The sequence below is a fragment of the Arachis hypogaea genome, chromosome 3 (assembly GCF_003086295.3).
Source record: "Arachis hypogaea cultivar Tifrunner chromosome 3, arahy.Tifrunner.gnm2.J5K5, whole genome shotgun sequence".
NCBI classification, from domain to species: Eukaryota; Viridiplantae; Streptophyta; class Magnoliopsida; order Fabales; family Fabaceae; genus Arachis; species Arachis hypogaea.
The window spans coordinates 13,495,200-13,519,728 of record NC_092038.1 but is presented as its reverse complement, the minus strand read 5'-3'; the positions used below and the strand labels follow the sequence as shown (position 1 = coordinate 13,519,728).

Sequence of the window (24,529 nt, the reverse complement as noted above, 5' to 3'; positions counted from 1 at the left end):
TTTAGAACATGGAAATCTTTAATCATAAATGAAACATGAATTAAAATGTATAGCAAATAGTATAAGAAAAGAAACATGAATTAAAATGTGAAGAAAAATAGTTGACTAACAATTGTGGTGTCTCAAGTCTCAAGCTTTCTTCTGCTTCTTCATCATCTCTGGTGGTGACATAAACAGAGCCTTATAAACCAAAGCAGCAAAAAATGCCCCAATAAAAGGACAAATCCAATAGACATAAAACAGCTCCCAATTCATATGCCTATTATACATATAAGCCCAACCAAATGCATTTGCAGGGTTCATAGAAGGTCCAGTGTAACCAGAACCACAAATAGCCAAAGTCAAAGTTGTCAAAGAAATCATATAAACCTTCAAGAAAGCATTCTTAGGACCCTTCATAACAATAATGAGTATAGCCAAGTTAAGTGCAAAAACCAATGCTCCTTCAGCAAAAGCACCAGTGTGTAAATCCACCTTCAAGTAAGGACCTTTCAGCAAAATCTTATACTGTGGGGGCACCACAGAAAGTAACCCTTTTGCACCAAGGGCCCCACCAAGTGCTTGAGCAGGGAACCTTATGGCCAATGATGAGAGTGATGAATCTGGCCTTAGGCCTAAGAAGTAGGATGAAACTGTGGATGAAGGGTTGAAGCTTGCACCACCTAAGAGCCTTCCAATGGAGGTTATGGTGAAGACTATGATGGAGTTTATGATTGTTGAGAGGAATAGTGATGGAAGTGTGAATGGTTTGAATCCAAGAAATGAAGATATCTCTGATGAGATAATCCTTTGTGATGAGAGGCTGAAGACCCATACTGATGTTAAGATTGCATCTCCCATGGCTGATTTTATAGCCCCCATAAGTGTTATATTCTTGAAATGGAAAGTGGAAACTCTTCACACTTCACAGTTTGTGGTTGGTTGGCTAGAAATAAGAACTTGAGATTAGAGAAGCAGAGGGACGCAACAAAATAATTTAAAGTTAAAGCTTCCAACTTGTTGGCTTGTCACGTTGTTCGGGTAGGCCACACGTGACGTGAAACGTGATAAATTAAAAAAGATTCTTAGGTACAAGTTTGACTATTTGACCTTCTTAGACCGTTATATCATTTTTTTTTGTAGTGATTTTGGATTTATCAAGTATCTAATTTTTGATTTTTTTTATCTAAAATTTTAATACTATGTCATAATACTACTTATTCTAAAAGTTTTAGATGAAAAAGATAATATTAATGGTTATATCTCTAATACTCCCTAAATTTCTATTACAAATATTCTATTAACTTCTCGTACTTTTTTTTTTTTTTTTTTTTGTTAAAGTTGAGTTTAAAATGCTAATCTTTTCCATTTTATAGTGGGATTGATCATTGAGCCACTTAGATAAAGACGTTTAAAACGTATTTTTTAAAGATATTTTCATGTTGTGTTTTAATTGGTTTCTGTATAATTTATTCAATGTTCCTTATCACATATTATTAAATTCCTTGAAAGATTTTTTTTTTCCAAAAACAATAAAAAACATTTAATTTGGACTAAAACAAAAAAGGTAATAGATTAACTATTAGATTTTTTTTAATTTTTTACATAAAAAAATATATCACATTCATTAATAAATATATATATAAAACAAGTTCTTAAAATTTTTATAAATAAAAAAATAATTAATTTTATTCGTATAATATATAAAATAATTACTATATTATTATTATATTATAGATTAAAATTTACTAATTTAAATTTTGTTTTTATTTTTAATATAAGCATTAGAAATAAATAATTTTTTTATAACAAGATGTAATGTAACAAAATATATAATATTAATTAATTTTTAAAAAAATTCTGAAAAGATGGTTTTTTCTAATAAAGTGTTATTAAAAAATTAACAATATAAAAACTAATTTTAATCAATATGATATAATAGGTTATTAAATATATTTAATACAAAACACATTGAATATAAATTTTTATTGAATTTAAATTTTAAATAATTTTTAATTGAATTTCAAATATTTTTATTTTAAAGAGTTAGAATATTTTAACATTATTTTTTTCGTATCTTTTTAATTGAGTCTTTGATTTTTTAAATTATAAACCTTATTTATAATTAAGAGTAATGTTTTAACACCACCAATTAGTCACACATATAAAAATACAAGAACAATTCTATTGTCATAATTATAATCTAACTTTATAAGCAATACAATACAATGAAGCTATATATAAGTAATATAACTAAATTTTATCTATAGTCACATTTCATAAATAATATAATTAAATTATATTTATGTTTATAATTAAAATATGAATAAAAATACAAAAAATTATCAGGATAGTTTTCGTTCATATTTTTTTATTATTTTTGTTGTGAAAAGTTTAATTATTTTAATAATTAATTATTTTAAAAAAAAGATAATTGAATAACACAAAAAAATCTTATTAAGAGTAATTTCTTTATATATGATTAAAATATAATTAAATAATTATATACGGTAAAAAATTAATATTATTAAAAAATAAAATTAAAAATCATATTTTTTTCCAAAATTTATCTATGAGTAATTTTATAAATATTTTATGATGAATAAAAATATTAAACTCGTACTAAAATTTATTCTAATAAAATTTATTTTTATTCTACTAAACATTAAATAAACTATTGAAAAGAATTTTCTTTCCTCCATTAGAGAAGAATGATAAACTTCCATACTTCTATTATGTTATGGCAATAATTTGGCCTATTATTTTTTAATGTACATAATAATAATAATAATAATAATAATAATAATAATAATAATAATAATAATAATAATAATAATAATAATAATAATAATAAAGTATATCTCAGTAAAAAAAGGAAGCACGTCACCAAATAATTTATCATCCGAATTATATATGAATCAAATTGATAATATGAGGACTAACACTACAAAAATCGATAACAAGGTTAGGGACTTATAAAACCTTTCTTAAGATCATAGAAAAAAATATTTATATTTGTGTGATATATAAAACAATTATCATATTATTATTATTACATTATATATATATATATATATATATATATATATATATATATATATATATATATATATATATATATATATCTTGTATTTCTGGAGTTTGTAATTGTTCTTCTATTCTTTTATGTGTAACTTCTTGGTTTAAATAGTTAATTTGTTATATATATATATATATGAGCAAAAAAAGTCAAACTGTTTTAAAGTAAAATTTTCTTTTAATATTTGATTAAATATTCTTGTATTTAGTACTTTTTTTTTGGCACTTCCTCTTAGTTAAAAATATAATCATTATAATTTTTTAGTTATTATTGCTAGAGGTGTTTACAGATGGGATATGGCTGAAATTTTGATTCAATCCGCACTAAACTCATTAGATCAAATTCGATATTCGCACTTTTTATGTTTGGATCAGATATCAAATATATCCATAAAATAAAAAATATTAAAAAAATTTATTTTTATAAAAAAAGCCAATATTTTTTTTGTTTACTTTTTTAAACATATTTACTTCTATCTGATTAGGATGTGGATCCGATTCGATCCAATCCGATCATCTTACAGATCAGATCATATCTTCAAATTACAGATCAGATACGGATAAATACTGTGGATTTATATGGATATGATCTAATCTATGAACACCCCTAACTACTACTATAGGTTCATTGTTGCAAAAGAATGCTTCTTTTATTATAAACCATTATTAGATCTTAATTACCATTAAAACAACTTAATTGTCAACAAATTAAAACAACTTAATTGTCAACAAAGAGATAATACTTATTGGTCTCTGATATTATGTTAGTATTTCAATCCATAGTTGTAAAAAATGAACTGGATCGGTTGGTTCGATCGGAAAAATAGTGAACTGGATCCTAGTCTGGTTCGGTTTACTCTTTCGACCGTTTAAGGAATAAAATCGGTGTGAACCGGTCTAATCGAACTGGTCTACATAAAAAATTTTTTAAAATGTCTCCACAAGGTTTCGAACCAAGAACTTTGGAGCAAAAACAACCTTTACTTGCCACTTAGCCATTGCACTTCTAAGTATTATATTTGACAAATACTAATTATATAGTATACATAAATATCTAATTTAATTTAATTTTTGTTTTCTCTATTTTTAAAATTAATTATATTTTAATTATATACCATTATTAATATAAATATAAATTTCACTAAAAATTTATTAATTTACTTGATCTATTTTATTACTAGTATTGTGATTAAGGTTATTTGTTTTGATGTTAGTGTTAAAATCTACTGATAATATAGTTAGATGATAGGCTTTGTGAATTAATTATTTTTCTTATTGTGTCAAAATAAGATACTATTGTAGTATTAAAATTTTATAATTTTTTTTATATTAGTCATTTTTAGAAGTTGAGACTTGATTCTTCATAAAATGTTAGTGAAGATATGTATTTCAAATTTTAATTTTAAGTTTTTAACTATTTTATATTTTATATTTATGTGAGACCGGTTTTATCGGTTCAACCAGTAATTTAACAGTTGAACCAATAAACCACTGAACCAGTAGCTTGACCGGTTCGGTTCTAACAACTATGTTTCGATCTAATTTCAAAAATTTCGATTTATTCAATTTAGTCTCCCAACTTAATAATTATGACTCACATTGGTTCCTATTTCCTAATCTTATTTTTGTCACTGTCTCACAAAATCGTTAACGACATGCTGAGATGGACTAACGATGGCTACATTATACATTCTAGCGACTATTTGATGTGACAATTGAAATTTTTTTTACCTTATTTTTTTTCAACCAAACACTTATAACCCTAATATGAGTCATGGATACCTAAGTTAAAAAATCAAACTAAGTAAATTGAAACTTTAAAAATCAGATTAAAGCTCGAATATAACTTCAAAACAGAACTTTAACTTATGTAGTGATTAATTTAAATGAGAATCAAATAAATCAAAATTCAACATAATTTTTATCAATGTTTTCAAATTTAAAATTTCTATACCAAAATTAACTAGGATTTTTCTTTAAATTAAAAATTTAATAAAATAGTGACTTTAATTATCTTAACCAATGTCCTATTTAATTACTCTTATGTCTTAAAAAAACTGTATATGAGAAGAAAATAATTAATTTGTCTACTTTAATAAATAATTATTTTACTAAAATGAAAGAAATTATTTTTTTTAAAATTTTTTAAGAACTAATTAATATTATATATATTTTGTTACACTACATTTAGTTATAAAAATTTTATTTATTTCTAATGCTTATATTAAAAATAAAAAAAATTTAAATTAATGAATCTTAATCTATAATATAATAATAATATAGTAATTATTTTATATATTGTACGAATATAAATTAATTATTTTTTTATTTATACAAATTTTAATAGGTTTGAGCTTGTTATATATATATATTGATGAATGTGATATATTTTTTTATGTAAATAATTTTTTAAAAAAATCTAATAGTTAATCTATTACCTTTTTTATTTTAGTCCAAATTAAATATTTTTTATTGTTTTTGGAAAGAAAATCTTTTGAGGAATTTAATAATATGTGGAAAGAAAATTTTTTGAGGAATTTAATAATATGTGATGAGGAACACCAAAAAAATTATACAAAAACTAATTAAAACACAACATGAAAACATCTTTAAAAAAAAGACGTTTTAGGCGTCTTTATCTGAGTGGTACAATACAACCATAAAAATAGAGTTTTGTGATAGAAAACAAAAGAACCGTTTTTATTTTACGAAATAAGTTAAGCCACATAGTTTGGAGCACATATATAGGAGAATAAAATAAAATAAATAAATAAATAAAATAAATAATAAAATAAACAAAGAAAATAACATAAAAGAAAAAGAAAAAGTAAAAGAATTGTATTTGAAAATCATAATTTTTAATTTTTATATATATATTCTTGTAGTATTTATAAAATAAACGGCATTACCTGTCTTTTTGGCAAGTTAACTTGATTGGTTTGATCTATTTTATCACCTCTAAAAATTAATTGATCATTAGTAATATATTTTCCATTTACAATATTTGTCATTATAAATTTAGACGGTTTCTTGTTCACTTTTGTTTATATTTTTTATTTTTTGTATTAAAAGTGATTGATAAGAAGTGATTGAAATTAAAAAAAAAATGTTTTCACTATACGATTGTGTTTAATGTTCATAAAAGCATCATCACTCATTAGTGTATTAAAATTTTCTAATGGATTGCAAGGTTTGATTGAAGAGGAAAAATTGGAATGCTTTAATATGACCCTACTATAGAGGAAGCTAACCAGTAAACAAATTATTCAAGAAGAAGGATCTTTCACTATTCATATATTGGAAACTGTTAAAATGGGTTGGGATGCCAACATAAATGAGGGTGTTGATGACAATAAACTTGTTGAAATATATGAGAGGGGAACAAGGAATCATGGAGAATTATTTCTTAGGTTTAGAGATAACATAATCAAATTAACGATGGAGGTAGAAATATAGGAATCTCCAAATCTTGTAATATCTGTTATAAAGATTTCCTAAATGATATGTTTGAAAAATGAAAATAGGTAATGTCAAATAAAAAATCTACTCAAATGTGAAAAATCAAATGAAAATTTTTAATTGCCGATACCCATTTCTGTTTGTGAAGTATCAGCACTTGTTAATTAATTGAAGCTCCAATACACAGATTGAGATAAAACTTAAAAGTGGATCATTGGTTATGTTCCTGATTATTGATGGAGGCTCAAGGTCTCCAAGCAAAGACAAAGGCAATTCTATGAGGTAGTAGCATGCTCAAGAACCTTAATAAATGAGCAAAAGGAAAGCTTGCTCAGACAAAAACTGATCATCCTTCAACTCAGTGTGTTCTTTACACTGTAATTTAGCAAACACAGACAATTGAGATTCTTCAAGACAGATTCTTGAAATGAGCACCTTTAACCAATCCTCACCTTTAAATGAATGAACAAGGAAACTAAAAGCACAACTAGCACTAATACTACAACAACAACAAAGCTTTATCTCATTTCTAATATATTAGTCGACCCCATAATGCCAGACATGAACTATGTCAACAGTCAAACCATAAAAATCAAAACTTCAAGCATTACACTAAAATAAAATAAAATCTGATTTACACTTTTACAACATTCAAAACCAAGAACCACACACAAAACTACTAACCAGAAGAGGCAGTCCTCAGAATTCTAAACCATTCACAACACGCATAAATCACCAGGTTTCTTAGGAGCTTGAAGCACAAAGAGAGAATATGATTATGATGATGATGATGTTTTACTATTTCTAGCACTGCAGAGGGAGAACATTTTTGGAAGCAGGTTCTGCCGTCTCAGTGAGAGATTCAAGGGAGTTTGCCAATGAGGAGTTGTTGGAAACAGTGAAGAGTAACTGAAGGGTGTGTTCTGGTATGGGGTGCTTCAATGAAAATGCAGCATCCATCACCTCTCATTTCATTGACTGAATAAAATGCAAAGTTTCAATGTCAAAATTGGATTTTGATGGGAAAATCAAAGACTTGACTTGTCGAGAAAAGATTTACAAATTTACACACACAAAAAGAAGAAAAAATACACTTGGCTTCAATAAAGTAAAATTTTGTTGGATCAAATTTATGTAGGAACAAAATTCATGTAAATGTACAATTAAAATTCTAAAAAGGAGTTTGTCTTCACCAAAATCAGGACCTGCCTGTGAAAGATGGACCTTTCTTTGGCCTAGTTGGAAGCAACATATAACTCCATTATAAACATCAAATGCAAATAGAATAATAAAAAAGGACCTCTGCATTTTATACAAGTAGATCATCGAACAGGTGCAATATACCAGAGAGAATGCATCAAAGTCGCATCTTTATTTTCTCAAAAAGGAATTAGCACACACTACCGAGCCATGCATAAGAGTGGGAAAAAAAGGCTTTTTGTAATCTTTTTTTTTCCAAATTACCCTTCAATTAAAGTGTAACTATGTGACTAAACACATGATGTAAGAGTAATATTAGAAAGCAGAAAGTGTTCTTTGCATGTCACTGAGTTCACACACTTTCTTTCACCTTGCTTTGTATTAAAATTTATTCGTTTATCTCAATCCTTTCCCTTAAAAGACATATGCATTCTTTTTTTCATATGAATATATAGTTGGTTGGTTTGTTTGCTTACTAGATTACGCGCTTTCCGAATCTGAACTCTATTTAAAGGTTTGTGAGATTCGAATGCACGACACTTACTTCAGCAGACGATAGGGGTGTTTAAATTTAAATTGATCTAAATTAAACCGCTCATCCAATTCAATCCAAACCGAAAACCGATTAAAACTGCACTAATTTGGATTTGATTGGATTCTATTTTTTGCAAACCGCTAGATCGGATCAGATTTCGAATCTACTTTTCATAGCCGATCGAATCCAATCCAAACCGCATAATGTGTTATAATATTATTATATTTACAATTATACTTATAACATGTTCAATTTGTTATATATTTTTATATTATTCATGTATTATTATTATTTAATAAATATTTTATATTTAAAATGTTATTTATTTATTTATTTTAACTAACTTATAATTTTATTTCTATTATTATGTTATCGTTAGCTTTTTGAGATATTGTTAAGACTTGTTATGTCATTATTGATTATTTAAAATTTGATGTAAAGACTTGTTATATGTATTTAATTTTTTAGTTTACAAAACCGCAAATCCAATCCAATCCAAACCATACCACAAAACGAGTGAATTATCGACCAACCCAAGTTGGTTGAGCCACGGGTGTCTCTATTTTTTTTTTCTGGTGTTTCTTTTTTTCCGTGGACAACTTTGTTTTCTTTCGGTCTGAAGTGTATCGTCTTCTGTTGCAAGTGTACATTTTTGGTATGTTCTTCCATTTTTGTTTTTGGACAGTGGAGGAATGTTAGGCCTAAGAATTGGGCTCACCAGAACTTGGGCTGAAATAGTGGATTCCCGAAATCGAAAAATGTTGGATACATTCTCATAATTTCTCCTATTTAAATTTTTCTAAGTTTTAAAATTAATCAAGGTGAGTTAATCGAGTAGTGAATTCTCTAATATATTCAAACAAATATAGGAGTTTCAACAACAGAACATTAAATAGAAGAAAAGTTTTTTTTTCTTAGTTTTCTACGGTATTTTTAAATGGGCAGGTCAAGGATTAATCCGTTGCGAATTTAAACTCCATTTAAGAATTTATCACTGACCAATAAATTATTGTATGTATAAGGTGGGATTCGAACTCTCAATACTTGTTTAACCGAACGAGTGAGCTGACACTGATTAGTTGGTTGAAAGAAAAGTTACGTAAGGTGCAGGGTATGAGTATATTAATGTCAAAATAAATTTTATTTTTTTGCAGAAAAAAACGTAAAAAAAATTTTGCTACTGCGTTTAACAAAGTGTAGACTTTTTTGGAAAAGTCTTAAACAAATAAGCCAATTATGAAACGGAGGGCGTGCCTAATTAATGTCTCTATCTCCATCCTTCCTTACCCAAGTGGTCAAAGTTTTTATCAAAGCCCTGGACATGAAAAAAGTTGTCCCACCACTCATCAAAGTTCCTATAAGCTAACGGAGAAAGATTTAGAATCGACTAATATTTTTATTCATAATTATATTACAAAAAATATCAATTTTTTAAAATTATGTCGGTCCTGATTTATAAATTATGGTATAAAAAATTTATAGCATTAAATTATTATTATAAAAAAATTATAAGAGACAAAAGTCTTTGTTAGTTAAAAAGACCAAAGTCTTTATAGATAAAAAAATTAAATAATAAATTTTTTAGTTTTTATTTTCATATGAAAGAGTTTAATTTTTAACTAATAATTAATTTTAACATTCATTATTTAAAATTTAAAATAATTTAACGTATATACTTTTATATTTGATTAGATGTTAAGCCTATTGCACAAATTAAAATAATTAATTTTTATGTTTGCTATTTAAAAATAATAATTTTTTCTCTATATATAAAAAATATAATTAGATATTAGTATAAAAAAAATTATATTGATAATTATAAAATTAACTAATTTTTTTTAAATAATTGAATCTTGATTCTAACTTTTAATCACAACATTAGTATTTTCTCTACATTAAATATAATAAATATTTGAAGAAAAATAAGTATTAAAAAGATAAGTAGTAAAAATTTAAAACTAAATAAAAAAGTATGCATATAATAATATTTTTTATTTAAATTATATTATGTTGTTGATTTTATTTTTTGTAAAATAGAAATGTAGAGAAAAATAGAGAATGACAGAAAAGAAAGAGAAAGAGAAAGAGAAAGAAGAAGAATGAGAGAGGGAATTTGTTAATTTTGGAAGTTAAAGAAAAAGTTTTATTTTAATTATAATAAAAAAATATCTGATCACACATTTTGATTTGTCAAATTACTAATATAAAATATAAATTATAAATTATATATAAAGTAGTAATGATAGAGAGAAATAGAAAAAACAGAGAGAGGTAGATAAGAGAATGTAAGAAAGAGGAGATTTGTTAATTTTGGAGAGAAATATTTTCTCTAAATTTTAATAAAAAAGTGTCATGTGACACATTTTAGTTATTAAATTAGTTAGTAATATATAAATATAATATATAATAAAGCTATAGTTTAATTTTAATTTTAATTTTAATGCAATTAAAGAATGACATATTGTATATTTTGGTTGTCAAATTTGTAATTAGTCATTGATAAAGATATATAAGAGAGAGTGAGTGAAGGAATGCGAGAGATAGAGCAAGGGAGAGAGATGAAGGGAGAATTCTTTAATTTTGAAAAAAAAAAGATTTAATTTCAATTATAATAAAGAAACGGCATGTGATACATTTAGGTTGTAAAATTAGTAATATATAATATAGCTATATTTTAGTTTTAATTTTAATTTAATTTGAATGTAATTAGAGAATGTCATGTTATATATTTTGATTGTCAAATTTATAATTAGTCCTTAATAATAATATATAAGAGAAATAGAATTTGTGAAGGAATGAGAGAGATAGAGAGAGAGAGGAGGAGGAGAAGAGAATTCTTTAATTTTGAATCAGAAAAGAAAGATTTGATTGCAATGAAAGAGTGACATGTGATAATTTTAATTGTGAAATTAATAATATATAATAGATTTTTTAATTTCAAGGATCAAAATAAAGAAAGAAAAAAAAAATCAAAATTTTCGTCAATAATCAGCCAATATTTAATTTCTGTTTCCTTCTCTATACAATAACATTCAACCCTAACCTTTACTCATCGTACTTTATTAGCTGATTATTGAAGTTGGGTTAAACTAATAAGATATTTAGCCATTGTATTTGAAGGTGTTTATTCATCACTTGCATGCAGCAACCAAACTGAGACAAATAACTACGTCTAACAGCATTATACTTTCCGATTAATCTATACTTAAACCGTGTGATTATATTCCAGTTGCAAGCCGCTTTAATTTGGTTTATATATCTTTGTCCATAATCGTTTGTTTATCCAAATCTAGTTACGTACATATCATTATTGGCTTATAATAATAAGTGATACAATGTGACTAAGTAGAGGAATGCTGACTAAATCAGTGGTAAAAAAGTCAAAAGGGACAGAAACTACAATTGTTTTGGAATTAATGTTTCCACCACTGCCCATTCAGACATGTCTCTATTCTTATTTCTTACAACACCAACGATACACGCCACTAGTTAATGCATTACATATAGAGTGGTTCTTACATGGTTGTAGCCATTTAATTTTACACCCCCAAGTAGGGTATGTAGCCAACGATATCTATACGCGTTCCTAGAGTTGACCAACCCTTTTCCGTGTATGTCAGCGTAGACTTATATTACTATCAAAACTGAGTTTTAATATGCTTATCTTATTTTTATTATGTAAGTATTATTAAAATTAAAATTATATTTTTTATATTTTAACAATATTTTTTGAATAAATTTTTTATTCAATAATAAAAAATATTATTTTAATTTTAATAATACTCCTCACCTACTATCAAATATTGCTATCACATACCTAAATATTAAATTGATAATTATAATAACGAATGGCACTAAAAATTTGATGAAAAGGTTCTCTTATTCTCGATCTGCCTTATGGTAGAAGATCTAAATCAATTTCCTAACTACAATATAAATTATATATGTCCCACCACAAATGAAGTAATAGAAGTTATTATGAATTAAACAGTGGCTAGCTAGTACTTCACATTTTTATTTTGAGCAATGCTAGGAACCAAAAGGATATTAGCAAAAAATCAGTTAAATATTTTTTGGTAAATCCAAAATTTCTATGAGTTCATATATATGGATATTTCTTCTGCTAAGTATCAGAATGTTTCTTTTTCATACTAAATGGATGTTCTTTTATATATTTTTTGAATTTTTTTGTATTACAAATGTGAATGTCTCTATTTCTTTAAAAATTTCATATTTTTTTAAAATTTATAGATATTTAATTATTTTTGCTAAAATATAATTAGATATTTATTTTGTTAAGTATTAGGATTTTTTTTCATACTAAATGAATGTTTTTTTTTATAATCATTGAAAGAGAATTTTGAGGATAACCCTTACATGCGCTATAATTCTCAAGAAAAGTCTGTATCTTCTACGGAAGGATCCGGCATAGAAGCCACAGCCCCAAAAGCTGAACCCAGCATGGATAGCCCCAAAAGTTGAACCCAGCATGGATTTTTTCACACGGCTCGCGGAAGAGGGTGGAACAAACGGCTCCGAACTTCTGGAATTCGAAACCACATGTGCATGCAAACCAAATGTGTCGGCGTCAACCGATCAAAAGCATTACTTGGAGTTAAATCAAAAGGGTGATTGTATTGTTCGTGTAGATCCCAATCGTTGAAATCTGAAAGCAAAGTACCACCATCGTCGCCAAATCCGTAGGCGTTTATGTAATCGGTGTTCCTAACGCGATTTGGATCCATGGCAGAAAATAGAAACACTCAGCAACACCGAAAGTTGAGGGTGATGAGGGAATCGAACGCGTTCTTGCGAGTGACGCCGTAGTTGTTTTGGATGCGCTTGTTGAGGACGTCGCGAAGATCATGGAAGTCGCCGGTGCTTTCAGCAGCATTGGTGAGAGAGCGGGCGAAGTCTGTATGTGTGATTGTTGGAGGTGGGTAGGTTAATGTGAGAGAAAAGGGAAAGTTTTTATAGGTTTTAATTAAATTTATTTAATTAATTGTAAATTTTAAATTTTATAAATTTAAAATTAATTATTAATATAAATTAATGTGGTTTTGTTTAATTTTTGACTAGTAATTTTTTGGTTCTGTATATTTTTTCTTTTATTTTATAATATATATGACCACCACTAGTTATTATTATATAGCTATTTTTCGGAGTTAATTAAACCTCAAGAACTATATATTATACATAGGGAAAAAATATGTTTATAATGTATACGAGTATATATAGGTCCGCGCGCCCAAAGTTTTTGGTTGGGGTTTTGACTTGAAAGATTTCTCGTCTTTATTTAATGTGATGGGCAACACCCCAACTACGTCGAGAACATGCATTTATTGGACACAGCTAGCACTATAATAATCTTATAGTGGTGGACGAACCCTATATAAGCACATCTAGTAGATTCGGAAACAGCATAGAGTGTAGATAAACAAAGTGTTTCTATCTACTATTGTGATAACTATGGCTATGATTCTTTCCCATAAAAAATGGCTTCTCACGAGTGTTCTTGTTCTTTGCATTGTTCTACATTTGAGTGCAATTGTTCTTGGTGATCAAAAGCTTGACAAAGATAGGTTTGGAGACGATGATGATTGTAGGTTTGGAAGATGTAGGGGTGATGGGTTTGGTCCTGGAGGGAGGTTTGGTGGTCGACGTGGTGGTTTTGGAAGAGAAAGAGGAGGTGGATTTGGTGGTGGTGCAGGCGGGGGCTTTGGAGGTGGTGGTGGTCCTAGAGGAGGTCTTGGGGGTGGCGGGGGATTTGGTGGTGGAGGAGGAGGCGGCATTGGAGGTGGGGCAGGTCATGGTGGAGGTTTTGGTGCTGGGGGAGGTGTAGGTGGAGGAGGGCTTGGTGGTGGCGGTGGAGGAGGAGCTGGTGGTGGTGGTGGTGGAGGGGGCTTAGGTGGTGGTTCCGGACAAGGTGGAGGCTTTGGAGCTGGGGGTGGTGTTGGTGGAGGCGCAGGAGGGATAGGCGGTGGAGCTGGTGGAGGAGGAGGAGGAGGTGGTGGTTTGGGTGGGGGGTCAGGCCATGGTGGTGGCTTTGGTGCTGGCGGTGGTGTAGGAAGTGGAGCAGGTGGAGGACTTGGTGGAGGTGGAGGAGGTGGTGGTGGGGCTGGTGGAGGTGGAGGAATAGGTGGAGGTTCTGGTCATGGTGGAGGCTTTGGTGCTGGTGGTGGAGTTGGTGGAGGAATCGGTGGTGGAGGAGGAGCAGGAGGTGGTGGAGGTGGAGGAGTAGGTGGAGGATCCGGTCATGGTGGAGGCTTTGGTGCCGGTGGTGGAGTAGGAAGTGGAGTTGGTGGAGGTGTTGGTGGTGGTGGTGGAGGAGGAGGAGGAGGTGGCGGAGGTGGAGGAGTAGGTGGAGGTTCTGGTCACGGCGGAGGCTTTGGTGCTGGTGGTGGAGTAGGAAGTGGAGTTGGTGGAGGAATTGGTGGTGGTGGTGGTGGAGGAGGAGGAGGAGGTGGTGGTGGAGGTGGAGGAGTAGGTGGAGGTTCCGGTCATGGAGGAGGCTTTGGTGCAGGAGGTGGCGTAGGAAGTGGTGGTGGTTTGGGTGCAGGTGGCGGTGGAGGTCGCGGCGGAGGAGTTGGTGTGGGAATTGGCATTGGCATTGGAGTTGGCGTTGGAAGTGGAGCTGGTGCTGGCCAAGGAGTGGGAGTTGGTTCTGGCAGCGGTGGAGGAGGCAGTGAAAGTAAACACTAAACATACCTCTACGACTTGTGGAAAATAAAACAATGTTTGGACTTAGTTTAATTTCTCTCAAAAGTCAAAAGTCAAATTGAGTCAATTATGTGATTATCTAATCGTTTTTGTTTTCTATGATTTTCATTTCGAGGTTCTTGTGACTATATGTTTATTCGATAAAGACCACAGTTTTTCTTTTATACAAATGGGTTCACTATTGTCAACGTTCTGCTATAATATACAGGGACCATGCACATCTATATTTTTTAAAATTACAACAAATTAATCAATTGCATATATAGAATAAGGAAAAATATAGGATGCTAATATATTATCTTATTAATTTATTGTTAACAATAATTAATATTAAAGATAGATATATTAAAAGAAATATGTATAAAAAGATATATCTAAGAGATATATATATTTATAAAGATATTTTTATTAGACATAATTATAAAAAAGATATTTTTATTAGACACATTTATAAAGACATTTTCATTAAATACAGTTATAAACAAGAATTATCAGAAATTGATAGAATTCTTGTTGATTACGTAGCGGAATTGATAGATTAATGATTAATCAATCGCCTTTCTTTTAAAGGTGTTCGTCTAATCGCACCTTTATAACACTAAAGTAATTGACAACTACTCTATGAATAAATAATCTAAGCGCTCAATGATAATCTTACTAATAGGAATTAATATGGAGTTTTCACGAAATGGTGATTACTAATGTATTTCTAGTAAAACTAGGAAAAAGACATGAAGAATAAAGCTCTACATTCAAACAAAATACTTAATTAAGTTTAACAAAATGTTATAATAGCTTTTTAAATTAAGCGCTTCTTTCTCTTTCTCTTTTTCTGTTTTCTTCTCCTTCTTTGTTTTCTTCTCTTCTTCCTCCTCCTTTTTATTCTTCTTTGTTATCGTTATCACCAATAATATCAACATTTTACGAACATCTTTATTAATTCTGATTTTTTCTACTACCATCATTAAATAATTTTAGTCTATTTTTTAATTTATTTTGGTTCATTTATGTGTCAATTGAGGTTCAATTGATGTTGCTGAAATCTATTGACCAAATTCTTTATTTCTTAAGTAATTTCGATTTATTTCTTAGTTTAATTGAGATTCATTTGAATCCAGAAATGAATTCGATGTGTTTTTGACTTTTTGTTAATGATTGAGCCCTTTTTTGGCAAAAAAGAATGAAATTATTTATTATCACTTTATTCAATTGTATTAGATTTCATTCTATTTCATTCATTTTGTCTTGAAAGCCATTCCAACCATCAAGAAAAATTATTCATCGACAACACACCTGAACTACAAATGAACCGAAAATATTACTAAAGCAAAACTTTTGTATAATACCAAATGAACTGGACATCGTATATGAATCTCACCCAACCATATTATGGATTCCACAAATTTCAAGCAAGCTTGAAATACAAATTGGGAATAAATGTGTAGAAAACTGCTGCCAAATTAAATGACCTATCAATAATATTAGTTTTCGCACAACAAGTTATACACTAGTAAGAACTATAACTATAATTAATATCAGTAATTAAGATTTTGTCTCCCAGCTGTTTCTTTTTTATTCTTTAAGTCATGCATGATTTTAATTGCAGTATAAAATGAGAGAATATGTAAGTAACCTTAATCTACTGTCATCATAATATAAAACCAACTATTGTTCTATAAATATTGTTCTTTTCTTCGTTTTTATTAGATACTTATGTTATTTCTTATATAAATTCGAATTTAGAAACACCTGCGTCTAGAATGAACCGAAAATATTATCAAAACAAAACTATTGTATAATACCAAATGAACCGAACATTTATCCATTATATAAATTTGAATTCAAAAACACCTGTGTCTAGAATGAATTGAAAATATTATCAAAGCGAAACCACTATATAATACTAAATGAATCGAACATTATCCATTATATAAATTCAAAATATTAGTTTTTGTTAGCAAAATATTGGTGTTGTTGGTGATTACGATAACGAAAGAGAAGAAGAAGAATATGCGTGCGCAAATTTGAAAGAAGGAGGAGGAGGAGGAGGAGGAGGAGGAGGAGGAAACGGTGAAATTGAAGGAGAAGACGAAGAAGTTGCGTTATTTAAATGCGCATGTGATAAATGCTGGTCTGATGAAAGTGGTTTTTGTTGAGTTTGGGCTAACTTGGTTGGACTTGGATACAAAAATGTTTGGATGTGTAGTTAGTCTGATACATAAAATATTTGTGATTCACCACAACTACAAGCATAAAAGTACAGAAAAGCTACACTTATTAGGTATGACATTCTTCTCAGGAGAGTAAACACCCAATTTGATTTTTCTCTATTTTTATGAAAATAAAATGATTTTTATCTAAAAAAGTGACGCTGCAATTCTTAACAACATTATTTTAGGATAATACAATTTTTTTGTTAAAAAATTTGTTAAATAATAACCAAAATTATTTTTATGAGAATTTTATTTGTCATTTGTAAAAATTTTATAATTTAAACTCAAAATTCTCACAAACTATTAATAAGTTTATTTTAAAAAAAAATTTCACTAGTAGTGGATAAATGGAAAAAGACCATTACTAAAAGCGATGTCACAAAAAGAAAAAATAATTACAATATAAAAATCTATAAAAAAAAGTAGGGTCGCATAAAAAATGGGATAAGAGAATTGTGATGTTGATAGTATTGCTTTCGGTGTTGATGGTGGTAGAAGAGATCATTATGATGACAATATATGATTGCATAATTGAAATATAGAAGTAGAAATTATAACAATGATATGAGAAAAATTGTGATAGTGATAATGGTAGTTGTTTCTATTGTAGAAAAAAAACTTTGTAGGTATTTAAAAGTCCCACAAATTACAAATAAAAATTTCACGATACTAATTTCTATTATTATTTAATATTTTTTTAATAGAGATATCGTATTATTCCAAAATAATTTTGTTAACAGTTGAAATGTCCTTTTTTATTTTTTACAGAAATCGCATTTTCCTTCGAAAAGATAGATATAGACCAAGTTAGGCGTTTAATACTAGAAATGACAATGGTGTCTATGCGATCCCCTGCCCCAATTTTCATTTAGCAAAATGTCCCCTGTTTCCTGCAACACACTAATATTCAAATCCTTACACTCGAATCATAAGTCAATGATAATAAGGTGACACGACTCAAAGAGGATTTATATACATATATATAATTAGAATAAATTATTAAACGAGAAATTTGAAAGGATTTAAATGAAAACGCGAGCGAAACACACACACGTAGCAATTAAAAGCATTTGAATAAGCAGGGTAAAATAAAACGTAAACGTAAAACAGAGTATAGACAGAATATATATATAGTCAGTAGTCATGATCTGTGAAGTTTAGTTCGACTAGGGTTACAATAATGAAAGCAGTTGACAACAGTATTTCCTATCTCTCCCAATAATTACATTAAGGCTTCTATAAGCAAGGTTTTAAAATGAAATACATATACATCATAAAGTTTTCCAAAATAAAGAAGGAGAGAAATCTAAGCAAAATATAAAACAGAGCTCAAGATCACTTCGTCATCTTCTAGACGAACTCCAAATCACTGTGGAGTATCAGGAACTGCATCTGAAAAACAGTAGATATATACGGAATGAAAATTTTCAACTCATAAATTTTTAGTACGGTAAAAATGTTAATTAAATACAATATAAGACAACAGAAAATGTAACTAAGCAATCTTAAACTTCATATCTCAACATTTCCATTCCTAAGTTCTCGTTAATTCATAATCAGACAACTACCTTAAGGGATTCTAATCTACCCCACACATCTCATTAATTTTCACAATCCTCCACAACCTTCCAACATTCAAATGGAACCAGTCCTCAACGTCAACCGATATCAGCATGAGAGACTTCTCAGATATACAAACACAAGTAAGGCAAACAAGTAACTCACAAGTAATTTCAAGTAAAATAATTAGTATATAGTCATTTAATATGTACAATTAAACAAACCATGACAAGAAATAACAAACTCAAACAAATCAAACAAATACAAATGATGTATGCCTGTTCTATTGGCTGTGAGTTTACGTGTCGATTAAACTGTCAGAATCCGACACACCCGGTAAGTAACATGGATACCGTCTATTGACTGTGCATCTTCAGGAGGCATAAAATTGGGGGATTAGTACTCTACTACCTTCTCCTGAAAGCAGACACTAGGAAAAAAATTTTGGGGATTAGTGTCCCACCACCTTTACAGAGGTGGAGCTTCACTAGGGCAATGGGGTGCCATGGCCCCCAAATTTTTTTATAAAAAAATTAGTAGCAATTCTTCAAAAAATAAAGAGTAGTTGAGTTGGCTCAAATACTTTACTATAATTTAGAGTATCTATGTTCAATCCCTATCTTATACTTTTATTGCATAATAAACACGCTCATCGATTCTTGTTGCTTTGCTTCTCATTATAAAAAGCACGCTTTGCTAAAAAATTAAGTATTTTTTATTTATTTAATTTAATATTATTTTATATATTATTATTTATTTAATTTAATTTTTTATATGATAAAAAATATTAGAATATTCAATAAGTATTGATATTATTGTATTTGTATAAATTGATAAAAGAAATCAATAAATATTTTAAATTTTAATATTTATACTTCTAATATATTCAAATTTTTATACAAAATAATGATGAAAAATCAAAGAATTGATGCACTTTTTAAGAGAAAGGCTAATATTCAAAAAGGAGAACAAATAACTTCTACAATATCAACACCTATAAATAGTTCTTCTACTTTAATGAATCACGAAGAAAGTGAAATACAACTTTCAAAATTTAAAGAGTTGCATCTTATGAGTTTGACATTAACTAAAAAAAAGAAGAACTTATATCATGATCAAAAATAGGAAAAAGTGACCATTACATACATTGTGATTGATCTTCATGATTTGGATTATGTGAAATTTTAATATTTCACAATGAGATTTTATTTTGTAACAATTATCTATACATATGCAAAATATTTTATCTTTTTCATAATATATTATTACTTATTTCTCTTAATTCTTGCTTTTATTTAGAAATAAGAAAAAATAAGGTGTATACTATAAGATCAATTTACAACCCAATTATTCAATTATCTACGTGATCACCAAACAATCGAATACATACTTATTATCCAATTCGCAAAATTTAACAAAGGCATATTGGTTTACCTTTTATTTAACATATTTGTTTATGTTATATTTGTAATTATATTATATCTATTTTTACGAATATATCTTTTTAGAAAATACTTTTAGTATTAGTATATGGTGTATTAAATAAATATTAGTGGTTTTAAATTATGCAAATGTTTAAAATTGTATTGCGACTTTTTTAAAAGTACATCATTTTATTAATATATTGTTAGTTTTATCGTTTAATATAAAATAAATTGGTAAAATCTCTTTAATTTATAATTAATTTATTATGTTATTCATTTATTTGTCCTTAATTTGATAATTTTAATTCAATTTTTTTTTCAATTAGATGTTATTGGACTCTTGACCAGAAATGAAGAGCTTATATCATGATCAAAAATAGGAAGAAGTGACCATTACATTGTAGTTGATCTTCATGATTTGGAGTATGTGAAATTTTAATATTTCACAATGAGATTTTGTTTTGTAACAATTATCTATACATATGCAAAATATTTTATCTTTTTTATTATATATTACTACTTATTTATCTTAATTCTTGCTTTTATTTAGAAACTAGTGTATGTTCCCGTACCTTGTACGGAATAATACATAAAATTATATTAAAAATTTTATTAAAAAATTAAATAATATATATAGTAATTATTATTATAAATATTTTATAAAGTTATAATTAAAATCAAACTCTCAAAATTTTTAATATTAAAATATTAAAAATAATTAGTATTTATCTTAATCAATTTGAGTTTGTTAAGTGATCATCTCACTCGTCCGCTTAAACAACTATTAGGAGTTAGAATCTCGCCTTGTGTATATAGCAATTCTTTGGCTAGCAATAAACCATTAATAAAAGGAGTATCAATACGTGGTTAGAATTGGCAGGAGTTTTCGATTACGCAGGTACCCGACCTATCCATACCTGGATGAAAGGGTAATAACTTGACCCGAGTCGGGGCAGATTTTGCTCAAGATAGGTATCGTCGGGTTTAGGGTGTACCCGCCCCGAATATATACATATATAAACACTTTTTAGGAATTAGAATTTGCCTCACATCACACATGATTCATAGCTTCAGTCTATACTCTATAGCCATGAAAGATAAACTTAATCATCCTCACCTAAAATCTTCTTCTTCTCGACTTCTTCAAAAAAAACCGCATAGCTCCTGTCATGTTGTTGCTGAGTCCATCACCGCTTACCTATTCACAACTCACATCTTCCTTCACAGCCAGAGACGGATCCACGTTTAATATAAAGGGGGCATTTGCCCCCACAAATTTTTTAAAAAAATTAATACTTATATACATATATACCACTTATTATATTATATTTGTCTCAAAATAAAATATAAATAGTTCTTTTGTATTTTATGTTAAAAAATATTTTGTTAAACTTAACACATAATAATAATTATATTGTTAAATTTGCTTTAGTATGAAAAATAAATAAATACACTAAAAAATTAGTGATAATTAATTATATTATATTAGTTAATTAATAATTAAGTTAAAAGTTAGTTTTCTAATTAAATACAACTTAAATTATTAGTAATTTTTTAAAAATTGTTTAAGATATAAAAATATATTATCTATGTATTAATATACTGTAATTATTTTGGTTAAAAAATTTATTTATACTATAAAAATTATAATAAGTAGATTTGACAATTAAGTAAAATAATTGTTTAAAAATATATATAAAAAAATAATATTTAATCATGTTAAAAATAAAAAAGGTCCTTATAAATATTTTTTGTGCGTATGAAATTATATTTTTATTATTTTAAATATTATAATAATGATTATGTGTATATTTCTAGGTCTTATTAATATGTATTAGATAGTTCTAATTTTAAATTTTGAATATATCTAAACCAATTTAGATTGATCAAGTGATCGACTTAATCATCAGCTTAAATAAGTATTGAGGGTTCGAATTCTGTTTCGTATGTATAGCAACTCGTTGCCGGCCAATTGTAGATTCTTAAATGGAATTCAAATTCATGACAGATTAGTCCTTAACTTTTGAATATCGTGGGAAGCAAAAAAAATATCTAGACCTAAATTTTATTATATTTTTGTCCCCATTACTAAATTTTTCTGGGTCCGTCACTGTTCACAGCTTATGTCATCATCGCTGCCCATCCCGTTACCGTTGTTGTTGAGCCCGTCGCTACCATTCTCATGCGAGTTTTTTTTCTCTAGGTAAATTTCTCCCCCCTCTCTCTCGTCTGTTAAGTTCTTCTATTCAAACATTGATATTTAAATTATAAAAAAAATTGATTTTCATATTTTATAAAATATCATACTGGTGGTAATTGTAAATATGACGCTACTTAAAATTAAATAAAGTAATATAGATAAAACAAATAAAAAAAATAACTTAATCTTGTATAAAATTTACCTATAAAATTTGGTACCAAAAAATAAATTTAATTTTAGTATATTAATAATATAAAATATTTTATATAATCATTCAATTCAATTAGATTTATCTATTTAGGTCATTATTGAAAATAAATTTAAGATACCAACATACAATTACTTTAAATTAAGCAACAATTATCAATACTATATAAGAGACACACTATTCCACTAAGAATGATTGTCATAAGGAATAATTTAATTTTCTATACTAATATTAGAAAGTTTATATAGTACTATATAATAATATTATCATGATCAATACTATATGATATCAAAACAAAAAAAATACCGTGCTAATATAATAATATTAATATTATATAAATCATCTTTGTATTTATTTTTCTGTGTGTATATAATATTTAATTAACACATTAAGACGTATATAATATTTTGTTAATACATATATAATATAAAGTGATTTACAAATTATTATTAGTTCGTATATAATGTATAATTAAATTTAATAAATTCAATTAGAATAAACAATAAATTATTTATTTTATTTAAGACTTTATAAATGAATAAATTAATTAACTAATATAACAAATTACAATTAATGTAGTAAATTTAATTAAGTAATATATATTATAATAAATTATATTAATATTTAAATATCTAATCAAATCAATTAGCTGATATAATTAAGTCATGGTAATAAATTGTATTGAATGAGTTAAAATAATTAAATCGAGAAATATTCTCCAGAGCATGCCATGTCAGTTCCATTATTAAGTGTAAACATTCGATTTTTATATAATAGAATAGATAAAGAAAAATAAGGTGCATACTATGAGATCATTTTACAACCTAATTATTCAATTATCTACATAATTACTAAACAACCGAATACATACTTATTCCCCAATTTGCAAAATTTAACAAAGACATATTGGTTTACCTTTTATTTAACATATTTGTTTAAGTTATATTTGGAATCATATTATATCTATTTTTACGAATATATCTTTCTAGAAAATATTCATATTATTAATATATGGTGTATTAAATAAATATTAGTGGTTTTAAATTATGGAAATGTTTAAAATTGTTTTGCGACTTTTTTAAAGGTACATCATTTTATTAATATATTGTTAGTTTTATTGTTTAATATAAAATAAATTGGTAAAATTTCTTTAATTTATAAGTAATTTATTATGTTATTCATTTATTTGTCCTTAATTTAATACTTTTAATTCAAATTTTTTTCAATTAGATGTTATTGGACTCTTGACCAGAAATGAAGAGCTTACACTACAAGAAACATCATTAAAATCGATGGCCAAATCGACGGCTAAGCCGTCGATAATATTAAAATTCGACGATAAAATAAACGACAGAGGTGATTGTTATTAGACTTGTCGGTTTTTTAAAATTCTAATAAAATCGACGACTTGCTTAGCCGTCGATAATAATTTAATAAAATCGACAGCATTTCTGTCTATAATCTGTCTATAATATGTGTTTGAAAATTTTACCTTCTTATTAAAATCGACAACATTGCTGTCGATATTTGATTCAATAAAATTGACAATATTTACGTCTATAATATGCTTAATAAAATCGACAACGTTGCCTCAATATTTGATTCAATGAAATCGACACATTTGCCGTCGATTTAATTATTTAGATACCGACAAATTTTGTATCTATATTTTGGCTTTTTTGCCTATTTTAAACTTAAAAAGTGACAACTCTGTCGTCGATTTTAATAATTATATGTTTTAATTATTTTTTTCTATTTAAAAAATAATAAACAATTAATGCAAATAAACTTTTACATATAATCATAACTAATAATTATCATATATGTAAAAATTTGAAATCAATCTCAAGAACAGTATGATTGGACAACAATATTTAAATTCCTGTAACTAATTAGCTACATGATGATAATAATCAAAGGTTTCTAATGCAATAGCATATCTAAAACTATTTG

At 27.5% G+C, this 24,529-nt stretch overlaps 1 protein-coding gene across 1 annotated transcript; it reads right to left on the bottom strand.

The window, feature by feature from the left end:
- On the bottom strand, nt 1–972 carry LOC112789593 (aquaporin SIP1-2). Its single transcript, XM_025831550.3, has one exon. It carries the CDS (start codon nt 859–861, stop codon nt 130–132), a length of 732 nt encoding a protein of 243 aa, XP_025687335.1. The 5' UTR covers nt 862–972; the 3' UTR covers nt 1–129.
- Nucleotides 973–24,529: the final 23,557 nt, after the last annotated feature.